Source organism: Tympanuchus pallidicinctus, unplaced genomic scaffold (genome assembly GCF_026119805.1).
Source record: "Tympanuchus pallidicinctus isolate F22 unplaced genomic scaffold, pur_lepc_1.0 scaffold3, whole genome shotgun sequence".
NCBI lineage: Eukaryota > Metazoa > Chordata > Aves > Galliformes > Phasianidae > Tympanuchus > Tympanuchus pallidicinctus.
The window spans coordinates 99788585-99806851 of NW_026294747.1; the positions used below are offsets into that span (position 1 = coordinate 99788585).

Sequence of the window (18267 nt, forward strand, 5' to 3'; positions counted from 1 at the left end):
GACTCTGAAATAGTGCTCAGGGGATGAAGGTGAATGAGGTTGTATGTCTGTGCATTGATTTGTAGGTTCGGCAACTGTCACCAGCATGGCTCCAGGGGTGCCCCAGGGATTCAGAGCCCTCAACAACACTATGGCTGAGACCAAGTTGAACCGCATGAGGGAGTAAGTAACATTTTTTTTGTGTTGCCAATATCTAGGCAAAGAAGATGCATTTCAAAATGGCAGAACGTAAACAAAACTGTGTTGTCTCCCCACCCCAAAAAATCCCTAACATGCTAAGGTATGTTTTACAAACTGGATACCTACTTGCCTGCACAGAGGTTGAAGTTTGACAGTCAGATCTGATTGTTTTCTTGTAATCTGCACTATCACTGTCATCTTTTCCAAGATCTAGTTTGTTTTTGCTGCTGAGTCACTGAGCTGCAGATCTTCATATTCCCGCCAGGTTTGCTCCCTCACCTGCACTTCATTCTAGCAAGGAAAAAAAGGTTAAAATTTGTTTCCTATAGTGATACGATGATTAAAACTAAATGTCATTGCTGTTGCCTTGGGTTTTCAAATTAGAGAAGGGAAGTTGCGTGCTCAACTCCCTTTGAAACTCAATTGCTTTCACCATCATTAACCATCACCTGAACTTTATTCATAAAGATTTCAATGTCTTTACAAAAAAAGATCTGTGCTTCCACTCTGAAGTGTATTGGTTGACATATCTTGAGTTTCTTCCAGTAAAATGTCAGTAATTTGTTGCTTTCTAAATTTTATTGCTCCCTAATCTAGGTACTGAACTGATAATCATTATGCTATTTATTATTTCTGAACTCAGTTTTTCTTTACAGTATTGAAACATTCAAATTTCAGATTTTAAGCTCCTTAAAAAAAGGGCATTTCTATCTTGTGTGAGTGGACAGTATCAGTAATATGCTGTGTGTTATTGTTAGAGTCCAGACAGTTTATGCTCCTGTTCTCATGATTCCACTAAAGAAAATGAATGCAACTGTAACTGTATTGATGCCAATCACTGTTTATAACACATCATGTGTACAACGTGCTGTATATTCAAAAGAAATAATCTGATTTACTCCAGTTAGAAGCTTCTCCATTTTATGATATTCTGATAAACAGCTGTTCCTTGGGTTTCACCTCATGGTTTAGTCCTTATTATGAAACTAATCAGCAGGTTTCACAGTATCTGATTCCTTTCCATTCTCTTTTCGTATAAAGTCCTTTAAAAAAAACATCCAAAATGCTTTATGTTGCAGCAACTAGTTGCAAGGTGAGGTTGTTTAGTCAAAATACTCACTGGTCTTCTAGCCTTCACCTTGTATTCTTACAGTTACAGGATAAACCTTAACTATTTGAGCTTCATGGTCATTGTCTCTAGGGCTGAGGTGCAATTAATTCACGTCTTGAAATCACTTCTGCTTTTCACTACTGTCTCTCTATTTTCACAGTTTGTTGGTTCTGATAGGATCAGCCTGTAATGGTGTTTAAATGCTGAAGAAATTGGAAGTGCTGTTGTATTGTCCTTTGGAAATTACACATCACAGTGTAGTTTATAAAACAGTCAAATGCTAATGAAAAGCCTGATTAATTTCAGTATTTACTTTCAATGCATTAGACCTCATTGTTTTGGAACACTTTCCTTGTCATCTAATTCCTGAATGAGAATGGTCAGCTGCCCAATCAGCTGGTGTCTTGAGAATAACCAACAGACAGTATCTGTGAGCCATACCGTAAGCCATTTTAAAGTAAGAATCATTAAGAGAAAAACTGGAGGGCAGTGTTGCTTTGGTTTTGCTTGTTGTGATTGTTTGGAAAATAAGGGTATAGATTCTCTGTTGTGAGCTGTAATAGGTAGTTTAAAGAAGTCTGCCTATATATGTACTCATGTTACTGTGCTTTCTCCTGAATAGTATGACCATGTGATATCTGAATATCTAGATATCTAAGTATGTAAAAGCATGTTCATTGCTTGAATATCAGGGTATTAAGGAACAAGTAAGTGAGCACAGTACCCAGCACACACATGCAAAAGGAGATCCTTGCAAATTCTCACATACATGAGAGAATGCACATAGAGCACAGTGAGAGAGTTTTCAATGGGGAGAAGGAAATATATTTATTTAAAATGAGATGTAAAGCTTCATCTGCTCTGTTCATCCATCAGCAAACTGCACATGGAGTGGAGTGTTGTACTTCTGTTTGTCAGAGTGCCAATTTCAGAAGCATCTGCTGTAATCTTGTGCAGGGCTTTATATATATATTCATGTGAGGGGGCATCACAAAGTTGTGCTGAAAGCCTTTACAGGAGTGTAGAAGGAGGAAGACATTGATGTTCTGTACTGTAGGTAGGTGTCCTTTCTCTCCTATTTTAACTTAAAAAAAAAAAAAAAAAAGCTTCACCTATAGGCAGCTTGATTCTGTTTGTTTTAGTCACCAGCTTCCTTCACTATAGTTCCCAAATGTTTCCTCCAACATCATCTTACCAATCCCATTGCATTCCCTGTTTCAGCATTTTGAGTTGTTATCCTCTCAGTAAAAGCAATGATAAAGTCACCCAATTCAGTGACAACAATTTCTAGTTTATTATACTTCATATCAGGATTCATTATAAAGTTTATAGCAGCATAGATTTAACTTTATCTTTCAAGTGGAGTTCATTCTGTCTACAAGATTTCTACTTCAATGCTAACACATTTAATAGTAGGATCTTCTGAGGTGTTTATAAGAAATCTCAATTTCTTGAACTAGCTGCAAAGGTTATCTGAGCTTTTTCTCATTAAGCTTCTTCCCAGCTTTGCATTCTAACTGTAGGAAGTAAGCCAAGTATACAGAGTTCTGTGACTCATACAGTTTTTATGCTGAGGAGCCTTGTTAGATGTAGGAAACAGGAGTATTTTCTAACCTGGCCACACTCTCATTCTCATGGTTGTTGCTATCACAGATGGTACTTCCTGCTGCAGTCTAAGAAGCTGTACTCTCACATGTTCTCTAGAGACCAATTGTCTTCACTAGAGAGAGAAATGAGGAAAAATGAATGGCAGTTTCACTGTTGCTACCCTATAGAGATTTTGCAGTTACGCATCTCAGAAGAGAGCCACATTGTTCTTCAGAAAACCCCTGAAGCTAAAGCACTTTTTTCCATCTGATCAAATTGTTATACCAGCTGTAAGGTTGTTGTTTTTTTTTTCTTTTCCCCCCACTGATGTCCATAAAGCTTGTCAAAGCCTCCTTTACCAGATATCCAAAGCTTTGTCAGTACTCATTACCTGAAAGATTGACGTTGTCCCTGGGGAAAACTTCAGAATAGTCATTGTAGCAAATGCTTGTTTTCTGCTTCTGAAAAGCTTGGTAGTTAGAACTGATGAACTGATGGCTTTCTTCAGCAGCACTGATAGCTGTTGTATGTAGCCCTTAAGAAGCTATGGAGATCAAAATCTACTTTAAAAGAGATAGGCCCATCATGTTTAGATACATAACTGGAAAAGAGATTTTATATAGGAAGTGTAGCATCTCCCTTATGAGGAAAGGATGAGAAAGCTGGGTCTCTAGCTTGGAGAAGAGGAGACTGAGGAGTGACCTCATTCATGTTTATAAGTACATAAGGTAGAATGGAGCCAGGCTCTTCTCAGTGACATCCAATGATAGGACAAGGGGCAATGGGTGCATGCTGGAATTTAGGAGGTCCCACATAAATGCAACCAAAAACTTCTTCATGGTGAGGGTAACAGAACACTGGAACAGACTTCTCAGAGTGGTTGTGTGCTCTCCTTCTCTGCAGATATTCAAAACCCACCTGGACACATTCCTGGGTGACCTGATCTTGGTGTTCCTGCTCCAGCAGGGTGATTGGACTAGATGATCTTTCAAAGTCCTTTTCAATCTCTGTGATTCTCTGATATTCCTTTTCATCTTGGTGTATCCTACTACGAGCCCCCTCTTTCCATGTAGCTATCTCAGATGGCTCTTCACAAGCGTATGAAAAATCTTACAATGTGCTTGAGATCTGAAGTCAATCACTAAAGGGCTTCATGATCTAAAGGTGAGAAATAAGACAAGTGTTTACAGAAATTTGGAAAAGAAGAAGCCTTTTTTTATAAGAAGAAAATGGAAAAGAAGAAGCCTTATTTGGGGCTTTGGTGCTTGTGCTTGTATTCACAATTGCACCTCCCTTTATTATGTAGTACTTGCATCCTGGCTGTCCAGTGAGGGGAAGCTTTCCTTTGAAACCTCATTTGAAAATTCATTTTCTGGGCTTTGAAAAATGAGAATTTGTGTATTACAGAGTAAGGCTGTTTTTTTGTTTGGCTGTTTGTTTGTTTTTCATAATGTAATATCTATGGATTATAAGTTGTATTTTGTTCTCTCTGCACTTACAATATAAAAAGAAATAAAAATGAAAAAAAATGAGGAAAAAACTGTTAGTACAGAGTACTTTGTGCTCCTTTGTGGAGGTATCCATGAACGCATACAGTGAGTCATTTTAATAGCAGTGAACTTTAATATGCAATTTAGAATTCAATAAAATATATGTCAGTAAAAGGAAAAGGCTTTTATGCCCCAAATTTTAAATAAATTAAAATCCTTTAGCACAGCAGTAAGCACCTCTTAGTCAGTCCCTGAAGTCTTACACACAGCAGTCTGCCATGATCAGGCAAAAGACTTCATCATCACCTGCTGAGTGTAAGTGAAGCTGTCTTTCAGAAGTCATGAAGAAAAGGCATATAGTGATATTTTTCTTCTATTTCCGTGACTGCTCATAACACTACTGGTTAAGACTCATGAACAGTATGCATATATACTTCTTTTGCTTGTGACATTGGCATCAAATATCATTCATCTTAAAAATTCATAAAGAAAGGTCATACTGAAGTGATTGAATGGGCACTGTGGCACAAGTGATTGAATATTTTGTAACATTAGTAGTCCTAAAAATGCCTGAAGTGCAGAAGACTCTGTGTACATTTATTTCTGCACATTTTAAAACTCTTGTTTTAAAGAGACTGGCTGTGTGATTTAGTGATTTATTAGATGTTGGATGGACCTTCTTCGGAGCCAACTCTGAGCCTATTGAAAATGAGTTTGTTATTGACATCATTGAGGACATCTTTAGGTGAAGCCAAATGCAAGAAATACAGAAAATCTAACTGGAGTTTTAGACTTAAAAAAAATATCTCAGAGAACTTTGTTTGCTATTAAATGTCATGTTGAAAGTATTATGACGTAAATGTACCTCAGGACTAAAGTATTTTCTTGCAGACAAGAGACTTATTTAGTATTGCTACTGTCTGAGCTGTGACTAATATTTGCAGCCAGGTAGAGGACATTATTCTTGAGGATATTGATGCTTTAATGGTTTTGAGCATGAGATTTCCTCTTATACATACTTCAGTTATTCTATTTAACACTGTTTTCTAGTAGTAATTTCAGTGTTGTGATCACACAACAGCTTACAGTATAAATGTAGATTTTTACTTTCCATGGGCTAAGCCAAAATATGAGCTGCATATCCATCCTCCTTGTCACAGTTTTTATTGCACTTCATTTTCAAAGGTCAGTCTCCATCTCTTGGTGTTAAGGGCATGTTAGTGTCCTAATCTCCAGGATTACTTGCTCTAGTACTTCTGGGGTACTATCGCTCTCATTCAAAATGAGTGCACATAGAATTTTATCCTTATAACTAGAACAGTGATCCTTGGTATCTAGATTCATCAGTTTACATCTTCAAGATTAGAATAGAAGGTAAGGAGGGACGTGAAAGTGTGTAAATCTTGGAAAATCTGTTGTATTCATTTAGGCCCTCCCATGCAGGAAATAAATCACGATACTTGAATAGATCAAATTTTCTCAAGAAATAGTTTGTTACTATAACTAGAAAACTATAACAAGAAAAAGCTATTCCTTTTCTGCCCAGTACATCCAGAGTCACACAGGGAACAATGGCAAAGGAATTTGTGAGGCTCATGTTTCACATCTTCAGGTTGAATGTGTTTTGTGCTGTAACATAACAGAATTTCTGTACTATTGAGTTGCAAATGATGGTATCTTTAAGATTATTAAGATGCACATCCAGAGCATTATAGCTATTTGTGTTCTGCTCAGTTTTTCCTGTTATTCTTTTCAACAGGCCTTCACCCTGATGTACTGTAGGAGGGGAGAGAGAACTATAGCAGAAATTGTGCTGGTTCTCCAAAATATCTGAGCTCAGCAAATCTTGCAAGTGATTCATTATTTAGTTGTTAGGTGGGGATGTACTGATTATATAGATCTCAAAGGACACCCTGCCAGCTATAAGCAAGGTCAGAATTTACCAGCTGCTATTGAAAAGTATTTGGCAAGAACAGTATGCTTTTCCCCATTTTTTTTCTTGTTTTTCTTTGAAGTTAGTGTATATATATATATATTGTTCCACCTTTATGATTTTGGAAAATGGGATTCTGATTTGAAGTCCCAGGTCATTAATCCAAATGTCCTTGGATTTTTACCCAGTCTGTAGAACAGGACATGTGTTGACTCTGGTACAAAGCCCTCAGCCATGTAGCCTAAATTAAATCAATACTGTGTTATTTGCTGTATGTCAGTATAAAAATGTCCACAAGTATTGTTATCATAGAATCATAGAATGACTTAGGTTGGAATGGACCTTAAAGATCATTGAGCTCCAACCCCCTCCCATGGGCAGCATTATGATGCACTTGGAATAAGTACAGGGAGCAAACTTGGTAATGGGTCTATTAGCCACTATACAAAATAGCACAATTTAGCTTTGATGTGATTTCTTGGGATGCTCATCCTGGTGTTCATTTTACACATTGTTGAGCCTCAGGTCCAGCACTTAAAATGAACTGTAAGATTTTATGAATTTACTTGAATATGTTAAAAAAAAATCAGACTTTTTCACATTCTTTACTGGGCTGCATTTCATAGATCTGTGTGCCATTCTGTTATCCTGAATTTTTAAGGATTTTTTTAAAATGGATACTAATGTCACAATTGCTTTAGCAGTAGAGAATTTTCATCCAGTCTGAAAATTGTATTCCAGTTACAAAACACATAATTATTAATGTAGAATTATCCATTTTAAAAAGTCAAGTAGCCCCGAACACTCAAAACATTACAATTAGACTAATACATCTTTTTGTTTTGCACATAAAACATAATTTCCCTAGTTTGTCATGCTGTGCATACATCATTCATAGACTGAGCTGTTCAGTTTTCTAGTGCCTTAATTTTGTCAATCATTTCCAAATGTGAGAATGCTCTCACATGCCATTAATTATATAGTCTGTTTTCAGTATAGGTACACTTAAAAAATCTTGACAGTGTTTGCTAGATGCAGCATAGTGACCTTGGGAGGTTTATTGAGGTACGTGGAAGTAATAAGGGTAGTGAATACTCAAATGGCACTCAGCAAACCCTTCTGGAAAGAGGTTAGCAGTGCAGGCTGCTGTAATAAAAATAGACTCAAAGAGAACTTCTTTGTTCATCACATATTTTTTTCCCCACTTATTTCTCTGAAAAATCAGAGCTTTTTCTTTTTTCTTTTTTTTTTTTTTTCCCCTACCTTATGGGAAATTGGTTATACACATAGCTCCAGAGGGAAGGAAATACTCTGCTGAAACTCCTGCTGTCTCCCATTAGAGACAATGAAGACTACTTTAGAGTAATGAGTATTTGGCCTGTAATTTCTACCAGTTTCTCCCAGAAGACAGATTTTATCCCTGAGTGATTGATTTATGATAGTATTCCACTTGCTGAATCATTCATATTCAATGAAGACTTAAGCGCTCAGTGCAAATTAACTCACTGGACAGGTTGCTTGGAGTTCTGGGGCCAGGTATTTTTCATAAAGCACAAAAAACCCCCCACCATTTCCCATTCTCACAAACTCTATTCTGATTTCTGGAGACAGAATTCAACAGCTCTAAATTCTTATTCACAGTTCTTCCAAGAGCTGATGTTAGCTTTTACTTATTGATTTATCTTGAAAAATGAAATGCATAGAGAATATTGTTGATATTTTTTCCCTTGTGTCGTCAGCTTTAAATAAGATTCTTATTATTTCAAGTGAGAACATGTCCTAAATATGCTTTAAATTTTGCATATCCTTGAAGTAGGGTGTCAGAGTTTTGTTTGCAATGAAATGAAGGTGCTTTAATTCAAGAGTTATGAATTAATTAAGGATGAGTTATAAAAATTATCATTGTTGTCAAGTGAAGAAATTTTCATATTGATATGAATAGTGATATTACAATGAAAGTCAAAGTCCACTGATGCTTGAAGGTGATTGTAGAGTAGTCTTAAGAATTCAGATTTCATTTTACAGCTTTTGTACCAAAATTCATCCTGCTTTTTCTTCTTTTTTTAATATGCCCTTTTCTTAGACTTTGCCATACCTATCATGTTCCCAAGACCCAACAGACGTCAGAACTAGAAAGGTAGTGCCCTACCTTGAGAAGTAAGTTCCTAAAAAGTAAATCAATAAGTTTATAATACAACTCTCTTTAGTAGATTTCCAGGGCTCTTTACAAAGCAACCATCAAGCTTTGATGCAAATGCAGTTTTAAACCCAGAACAGTTTCTTTGAAGCTTTCGACAAGGTTCAATGATTGATAATCAGTAATGTCACCATCCTGAATGACAGGAAGATAACTGGAGGGAAAAGGAACCTTTTGTGTTATGCTTGAGACAAACTTGTTTGTTCACTGAACTGAGAGATGCTGTAGCAGATAATCTAGGATTTCCCTGGTACTGTTAGGAAACTATTTTTTTTGTATGAGATCAAAGATATGTGATTTCCTGATTCTTTTTTGAAAAGCCATTTTGGGAGAAAAATTTAACTATCATTTTCACCAAGATACATGTTGCTAACGTTTAGCTGCAAGTAGCAAGCACTCTGTTGTATATGGGATTAATAAGTGAATGATTAGAAGTAACTTGTTTGGGGACAAACTCCAGATGGGGCCTCATGAGTGTGGAGTCCTCTCTCACTCTACTGAGCCATATCTTTTATGCCCCATCAGCCCTAATAGTGATCCACTTGTCTCCATCCACTCAGATGGATATTCCGTGCTCAGAAAACTTTCAAAGTTGACAACAAGGTAATTATGGGTAAGATCAGCATTTTTAAATCCCTAAATTTTCAGTGGTTAGCGTAGGAGCTGCGTGTTCGCTGTCTGCTGTGGCAGAGGTGAGATGTTACTGCTGCTCTCCAGTCCAGGGAGGCTTGCACAGTACTGTCCTGGTGTGCTCAGCAGTGACTCGTGCAGAGCGTGGTGGCTGAGGAATAACCCACGCCACAACTCCCTGAAGCACTGTGAAAATGCTGTGTGGGAAAGGCTGATTCCCCCTGGGGCCAGAGGAGAGAGGGCAGAATAGTTTTAAATGATAGTTACTATCATGCAGAATGACATCTCCAAAAGACAAGCTGTAAAGTCACTCAGCTGCTGATTTGTGTCATGGTCATCCTTCAAGACAGGCGATGAAAAGCTGTTGAGAGATATTAACCCATCTACTGACACCCATGGAGGAGCACAAACTCCAGCATTAATCTTGTTTTGTGGCTTTTGTCAGTGCCGCATAAAGATAGGTGGATTGTAGTTGATCTCCAGACCAGAAAAGAAATATTAACACATAGCTAGTAGCATTACTGTCAAAATAAAGGCCCGCAGGATAATGGGAAATTCTTTGTTCACCCAGGGAAAGAATTGCAGCTTCCTCACCCAGCCAAGAACACATTATTATATTGTCAAATTTTAGTAATTTTGCACTGATGCGTAGGAAATTAATTTCAAATCACTAGATATCCTGATGCATTCATTTGGACACAGCTCCATCGAATGACTTGGCACATTTTTAGGCACAGTTGGACACCCTGAGTATAAAATTGCCATTCTGAAGGCTCCTATTTAGCTCCCTTCTGACACTGGCAGTGAGTCAAAGCACTAAGTGCCTATGATTTAGCTGATATTGATACTGCTTCTCAGAAGCTTAGAAGTACCTTATCCTTAACAGAACCAACTCTGTCCCATGCCAAAAGCCTATCATTAGCCACAAACAGATATCTGTCTGCCTCCATGGCCTCTGGGGCTTGTTCCAGTTAATTTTCTCTAGGCATTCTGTGCTGCACAGAATAATGGCAGCATGAGGCATTTTATTCAAACCACAGCTGCCAAGGATGACTGTGCAGAGACTGGCAGTAGCTGCTCTCAGTTAGTAGGCTGGCAGTCAGAGCTTGCTGGGGGCCATGGGGGGGCCCAGCCCTGTCTCCCCTTCGCCTGGATCACTGGGGTGGTCCTCTGCAGCTACAAGGAGTGAAGGAGGCTGGACTCAGTATTGAATTTCTCCCAATTTGCAGTGGGAAAGCACACACTTTGGGCATTCACTTACATATGATGTACTGGATTTCAGTCCTTTGGAGAACTGCTTGAACTAGTTTATTCAGGAACTGTGGAGTTTCCCTACTGAATGTCTCCAAGTGAGGCTGTCTAAAGGCTTATGGCCTGCAGCTTAAATTGTATCAATTAGTTTTGATAAAATGTACTTTATGTAGCTAGGCTGCACTGGGAGAAGTTTAATTTGAGCTGACCTGTGTCCAGGCAATGGGATGTCTTCCCAGCAAGGAATGGCTAAAACTTAACAAAGGCAGGCAGTGCATGATGATATGAAGACTTGTGTCTTCTGTCACAGCCTGTGCTTCCAGCTCTAGTGGGGATGTCACAGTAGAAATATTTTCCCCAGTCCAGGTGGAATGGTGGAAAGTGAGAAAACAGAAGCTAAGACATAGAGCAGATAACTTTCTACACAGTCTGATAGTGACAGAAAAAGGAGGAATGGCTTTGAACTAAAAGAGGAGAAAGTTAGATGTTAGAAAAAAGTTATTTACTCAGAGGGTGGTAAGGCGCTTCAAGAGGTTGCCCAGAGAAGCTGTGGTGCCCCATCCTTGGAGGTGCTCAAGGCCAGGTTGGATGGGGCCCAGGGCAGCCTGATTCAGTGGGTGGCAGCCCTGCCTACAGCAGGGAGTTGGAGTTCAGTGTTCTTTAATGTCTCTTCCAACCTAAGCCATTCTGTGATTCTATGTCAGGTGTCCTGCTGTGCTTGTGGATCTTGGTTAAGAAAGGGATGATGGCTCATTTGTGGGGCAAAATAGTGAGTTTGGAGGTGAGTGAGCTACAAGAGTAAATGGCTGATAATCAGAATGCGTGAGAGTGTAAATGGGAGCTCTGTGCCGGTTCTCACAGCACATTCAGAAGTTAGGCTTTTAGCTGTAAATGCAGGTGTGCCACACTTCATGTGAAATAGTACCTATAAATGGAAATGTGGTGTGAAATCCATCATTGGAAGGTCCCTCCACTTGGATGGAAAAATACCCACTGGTGCAGATCAGGGGCGTCACGAGCTAACTTTGCTTTCTGGGAAATCGCTTCCCCCACTCTGTTGGTATAATAAAAGATTCGGTACTGTGTTTGACATGTACTGTCTGAGATCCCAAATTTCTGTCCCCATTGCAGAAAATGTTCTATGTGGTAGCAAACTCGTATTAATGCAGCTTTCAAGCCCAAATAGAGCTTGATGTAAAGGAGCTTTTGTAAAAGGAGGTTATAATTTTTGTCACTTACCCCTTAATTTTCAAACTATGAGCGCTTTTCCCCTAATTCTATTGTATCAGGTTTTATACAGAGGAGCTAATTTGCATGCTCAAGCTACACTGAAAAGATTCCAGTCTGCAGGTAACATTTATTAGCAGAGACAGTACTCCTGAGATGTGTGTTTGCTTAATTTTTCATCTTCAAATAGAAAGGAATGACAAAAAAAAACAATTTGTTGACAAGAGAAAGAAAAAGGGATCTCTAGAGGCATTGATGAAGCAGTCATGATTTCTAAATAGCTTCTCATTGATTGATTTCTTCCCACTGGGAAGAAATAGAGTATTTCTGCAGAGATTTCAGGGAATTCTGCTGAGATTTGAAGGAATTTCCATTACTTGCCTAACAAATCCCTATTTAGCTTGCTGTGCTGATCTAATCCCTTGGTTGCCGGAGTCCAACATTTAATCACTTCCAGCAGTTTTCATTTTCCACTGAACATCACTGCAGGGAGAAAAAATCTGTTTTCCAGTTATGGGAAGCTGGACTGAGTCACACCTGGACCTGCAGGGAGTCCAGCCCAACCCTGTCAAGTCCAACGTGGACTTGAGAACCTGCAGGGATTTCCTGAAAAAGAAATGATTGCCCCAACCTGAATACTCTTGAAATCCTAGCAAAATGTTGTTGGGAGGAAAGGCTCCTAGCCACAACCTCACCTAACCGAAATAAGATGTTTTTCAATACAAATTGCTGATGTCTTCACAAGTGCCAGCAAACTCTGTTTGCTGCCATTTGTTTGATGCCATTCAGGTCCCAGTCCTGCCATGGGTGCTGTATGGATGGGCACCATTGGGGTACAACAAGAAACGTGGGGTGTGTGAGCTTAAGCAGGTTTGTTTAAACAGTGAGGTGAATGCAATCCCTGCAGCAGACTTACAAGGAGCAGGCAGATAGAGTTTCTGATATGCTGAAGAAAAATTAACTTTTTCATCAAAATATTATGAACCCTCCACTGTTGGGAACGCTACTACTTGTGACGTGTGGCACATGAATTTAAAGATGTTTGTCTTTGGAAAAATAAATTTTGCTCACTGTATTGCAGTTTTCAGTTGTCTCTTTATAAATCAACATTAAGTTTCTGTGACTGTATTCTTTGTCACTGAATTACAGATCTGTCAGCCAATAAAGGGTAGTGCTGGAGAAAAAGACAGAATTGCCAGTTGGTTTATGCTGATCTGGTACAACAGTTTCCTTGTTGTTTGATAGCAGCTAAAATGAAGCAACACATTCTGTTATATGCTTATTCTCATATAATGCCACTGATGTGTGCCTGACTGGGGATGCTTCTCTTGGTTTTGATGAAACACGGGGGCAATGATATATGTGTGCATATTGGACTTGCTGAAGATAAAACAGTGTGTCAGATTTGGTGTGGGAAGGAATGGTGGTCTGCAGCAGTGGCAATGGCCATGTCTCCTATGACTTTATTATGGTGAGATGTTTACTCCTGGGCCTTTTGTTTAACACAACCATAGAGAAATTCCATGGAAAATTTTAGTTCCTTTTGCTGTCAGACAAATAAGGTGTGTTATTATCACATTTTAATAAAGGTAGATACAACATTAAAAAAGAAAAAACAGCACTTGCAATTGCTTGTATTAATATATAATATAAGTTAAGTTTGACTTGACCTTTATTTATCTTTAGATCTGCCATCCAGAAGCTGGGAGGAGAGGTATTTGAGAAGGTATACACCTATCTGAAGCAGGCGAGACAGCACAAGACCAGTGAGGAAGAGATAACGAGACACCTGGAGAAACTGGTTCCTAGAGCAAGTGATTGCTTTGAGGTGGATCAGCTCCTCTACTTTGAGGAGCAGCTACAAGATTCAGAATCGTATGTTCAGCTGTAAGATGTGCAGGTAACAGTTTGGGCTGAGCTGCCTGCTTCAGGCCAGTCAACAAATCCTGGAGGAGTCTGGAGGAAACTGCTGAGGCTAACTCAGAACATGCACAGTAGGCAGGCTGTTGGAGAGTCCAGTCTGTGCAGTGAGCAGTGGGTAAGTACAGTATAGATTACAAGGGTAGGAAGGAAAACTTACAGAAGGGAGAGTTTATAATTATCGGTGTTCCTTTCACTGCTTAGGGCATAACGGAAGAGTTCTCTTGGACACTAGCCAGTGGCAAAGCTGCCACTGAAGGCAATGGTGCAGGATTAGGCTCCAGCTGTTGTTTATTCCTGCACTGACTGGCCCTTGTGGCATTTAAGCACATCTATTTTGTACCATGGCAGAATACAAATGTATATGGCTATTCCGCCACAAATTGTCTTGTTGCCATTCGTTGTCTAAAGAACTGCATTTAATTTGTGTGTCTTTCAAAGGAACTGTGAAAATATAGATCACATAATCAGGGAATGGCTTGGGTTGGAAAGGACGTTAAAGGTCATCAAGCCCCAACCCATGCCATGGGCATAGCACAGTCACTTCCCACCAGACCAAGCTGCCCAGAGCCCTGTCGTACCTGCTCTTGAATGTTTCCAGGCATGGTGCATCCACAGCTTCTATGGGCAGCCTGTGCCGGGCCTCACTGCCCTCTGAGTGAGTTTTATTTCTAATATCTAATTTAAGTCTCCCCTCTTTCAGTTTAAAACCATTCCCCCTTGTCCTGTCACTATCTGACCATGCAGAGTTGGACTCTCTCCTGTTTATAAGGTTTTTTTTAGTACTGGAAGGCCATAGTGAGTTATACTCTCAGCCTTTCTTCTCTGGACTGAACAAGCCCAGCTGCCTCAGCCTTTCTTCATAAGAGAGGTGCTCCAACCCTCTGATCCTCTTCATTGCCCTTCATACACTCCAGCAGCGTCCTTCTTGTGCTGGGGTACCCAGACCTGGATGTAATACTTGGGCAAAGCAGAAGGGGACAATCCCCTCCCGCTCCCTGCTGGCCACCCCTCTTTGGATACAGTCCAGGATACTGTTGGCCTTCTGGGCTGCAATTGCACACTGTTGTCTCATGTCAGGCATGTGTATATTCATCCACGCTTACTCACATACATAGAAATAAGTATATATATGCATAGAGATGGGAAAACATTTGGCCACATTGTTGTACATGTTTAAGTTTACAGAGACAGAGAGATGAGGCCAGAGCTGTAGATGACTGTGACAGCTAGGAATTCTTATTACAGATTCTCAAAGTTTTTTATCACTGTACACAGAACAATAAATCAATTTTCTTTTGCTTGCACACAGATAATGGTATTTTTTTTCATATCATTTATGTTTCCCTCTTCATATGCATCACTCTTTTGCTGATTGGAAGTGCATATTATGCTGTGATAATATACTTGTGCATTCTGAGCTCCTTTGCCTACCTGTGGAACAGTAACAGATAACAAGTAATACAATCTATAGAAGAATCTCAAGTGAATTGTGGAACAGTTTAGTTTTAGCCATCTAGCCATTATCAAAAGCCCTGTGTACTCTGTTTTTTGCCATAACTCTTCAAGTGCTCAAGAGCTGAATTAGATGAATGAAAGTAAATTCATAATGTGAACTTCAAAAAAATGTTGCTACTTGACTTGGACTAAAACTAAGGATACTGGGATTGACAGTAAAGTAAGGACAAGAACTGATTCATCTTTGTGATGTGCATGAAGAGATTCAAAGGGAACAGCAATTGATCATCCTTATCCATACCAGCAGTAACACAACCTGCAGAAGAAAAGTGCATACCCATCTAAGGAAGATGTGGCCTTTTACTGCCAGCCCAAAGTAGGAGATCCTGGTATGTCTGACTTCAGCTTCTGCTGGGAGTACATGAATGTGAAGTGATATTCACTGAGGTTGCAAAACTGTTTTTGTCTGTGTGATGTTTCATGTCTCATAGGCAGAGAGATAGTTTGAAGCACAGATTCTCAGCCAGACTTCAGTCCCCATTCTTCTCAATGCTATATTTGTGTCCTTGATTCCTTGTGTTTTATACATAACTTCAATTAAGGCCACTTAAATATCAAAATAAGAGGAGTGCTTGGATGTGAATAATATCAGAGAGATACAACCTTGACTACTACACCCACCTCTGGCTGTGATTCAGACTGCTTTTTCACAAAAGCTTGAAAACCAAACTCTGTAGCCATCAATTGCTTTTAGGCATGTTTTATTTGTATTAATTTTCATATTTGATTACTCACAAAGCACTCAAACTCTCTGCTTAATACATGGAGTGTTTTGAATACCATGCTTGCTAATGTGTTGCAATGTAATAGAATTATTAATATCTGTTTGTGCAAAATGTAATGTATGTATGGGAGCTGTTTCACAGCCTGAAGCACTGATTGATCACCTGAGGCAAGCACTGAGTCAGCCATGGAGCACAGGTGAAGGCGATTCAGCTGTGTGATGGAAGGGGTGGAGCTTGGCTGCACCTCTCCTAGACCCCATTTAAGGGCTGACTGCCACTGGGGAAGGATCTCTTTCTGGAGACTCCTCATCTGTGGACTCTTTCCTGCAAACCTAGATCTTCAGATACAGGTGAGCATTCCTTCCTTTGTTGTTTCTTTTCCTATTTTCACCACGATAATCTTTCCAGTTGTAACACCAACTGTAACACATACGTAATAACTATATGCACACTTGAAAAGAGTCTTGAAGTCAGTTTGAAGTTGTTGTTTTTGTAGGTTTTTTTTTTATACTCTTGAAAAGTTTTCAAACCTGAAGACTTAAACAGTAATTAACATCTGCAGTGTGCTCATCTACCACAAGTACTAGCAACGTTCTGAATCCAAATACCTAAATAAGGTAATCAAGAAATGGGAAAAAAAAATCAACAAAATGACTGTCTCCCAATAAACCCCTGCCCTTTCCAGGTCACATCCATTCCAAAGTTCTCAGCAAACTGTTGAATTTACATCATCCAGATAGGGGCCAACTCTCAGAGGCAGGTCCAGCCCTGCTATAACTTTATACAACTTACTGAAATTGCCTTCTGTTTTTCTGACTCTTGAACTCTTAGGGAGGGATATGCATCAGTTCAGCTCCATTCTGAAGCTTGTTAAACCTGTTCCATACCTGGGTTTTAGGCTGTCTTCACTTAAGGGCCTTTGAGTCCTCTCCTGCACTGTGTAGTTAGTAGCTATCAGTGGCCATCTGGTGTGTTATCCCCATCACTGCAGAAATGGGTGCGTAAGTCCAAACATGTGACAAAGAACAGTTTTATACATCCCGGGGCAAAGAGGTTGGTGCTGCAGTGCTGATAGACTGTCTCTGGTGAGCTTAGTGAGACTGCACTATGAGGATTAGATGGAACTGTGTTGATTGAGATGCCATGCTGATGATCTCTTGTATATGGTTATTGGATTGATCGTTTTTCTGCAATCGCATTTGAAAGGAGAAAAGTGAACTCTGAACTAACAACAACAAAAAAAAAAGTAGGGTAGGGAATGATATCCTTAGAGATTAGTCACTCCTAAGAAATGCAAAAAGTTTCAAGAAAACAGGTGCTCAGGAAAACAGGGCAGAATGGTCACTACATCATGATTTCCATGAAGGAATGGTTGTGCTCCATCAGGCTGTCAGCAGGCCTCACTGCTCTGCAAACAGCTCAGCCTACAGAGATGTGCAGTCCTTTTCTAACCTGGTAAACTACTGATGGATGGGGAGAAATAAAATCATCGCATTATACTGAGATCTAGACAAACACAATAATCACCATAAAAGAAGATTTTTTTTCCTTAGAAGATAAGATCTTATATAAAACATGTTTTAATTTTCAGGTTTATTGTGCTTGCTGCAGAAAAGGGCTTATGTTGAAGAAAAGACTGAGTCCCTGCCTTTTATATATGAAATGCACTCCATACACTGAGGTAAGTTCATCCAGTAAAATCCTGTTGTTAATATTGTGGATCTTTAGTAATAAAGCAATAGAGGAGCAGCTGGACATAAATGTAAGAAAATGAATGTAAAGATATTTGATTGTTGCGTATAGGCCTTCATAAAAGATCCCATTTGACCTACATACTTGTACCAAAAGCTTCACAAGTATCAGGCAACCTTGCTGCTTTTTTTATAGACTCTCCTAAAGACTCTACAAACTGTAGTACTTGATGCAGAGATATTGCAAAGAAAGGAAGTGAGGCAAGTAATTATTTTATGGTTTGGGGCCTTGAGCTTACTAAAAGAGTGCTTGGACTGTAAAGAGGAAAAGGACATTTGAGTTCTTTGATGAGAAATAGAGCTGTCAGCATCTTTTCCACAGGTGGATTAGAAGGCAGACCAATTATATTTGTTACAGAAAACAAGCAGTTCTTTCTTAGAGGTGACTGGCTTGCCAGATAATCCCTCAGGAGGCACCAGAAGGCATCTTTCTATAAGATGAATTGTCAGAGGTTTCCAGTGTCTGAAAATCCTTTCCAGTGCAGGAAAGGATCACCCTTCCCACAGGACCTGGCTCTATGGGTGCTGCCCAGTGATGACTTGCTCTGAGGTGTGCTCAGGGCCAGAGCATGAACCTACCCTGACCACTGCTGGCTCTTGAAGTCCACGCAAACCAGGATGGTGGTGCATTGAGCAAACACACAGGCAAGAAAAAGGTAGGAGACAGCAAAGGATGCTTACCGTTACCTCTAAGACTGAACTTTTGGTACACTAGAGTGAAAGAATTTGCTGATAAGAGGAAAAAAA

At 39.5% G+C, this 18267-nt stretch overlaps 1 protein-coding gene across 12 annotated transcripts in view; it reads left to right on the plus strand.

The window, feature by feature from the left end:
- Positions 1 to 18267, plus strand: part of NEK11 (NIMA related kinase 11) — a 123977-nt gene that overhangs the window by 72019 nt on the left and 33691 nt on the right. For 8 of the 12 annotated variants that reach the window (XR_008209645.1, XR_008209650.1, XR_008209651.1 and 5 more), the window contains 3 exons: positions 66 to 162; positions 13293 to 16766; positions 17361 to 17450. Coding sequence is in view for 2 of the 12 variants with exons in the window: in XM_052696309.1 (XP_052552269.1) it covers positions 66 to 162; positions 13293 to 13497 (302 nt within the window). In the remaining 10 variants the exon portion in view is untranslated. Of the gene's footprint in view, positions 1 to 65; positions 163 to 13292; positions 17117 to 17360; positions 17451 to 18267 lie in introns of those variants that run through there. The other 4 variants (XR_008209648.1, XR_008209649.1, XM_052696309.1 and 1 more) reach the window with 4 other exon arrangements.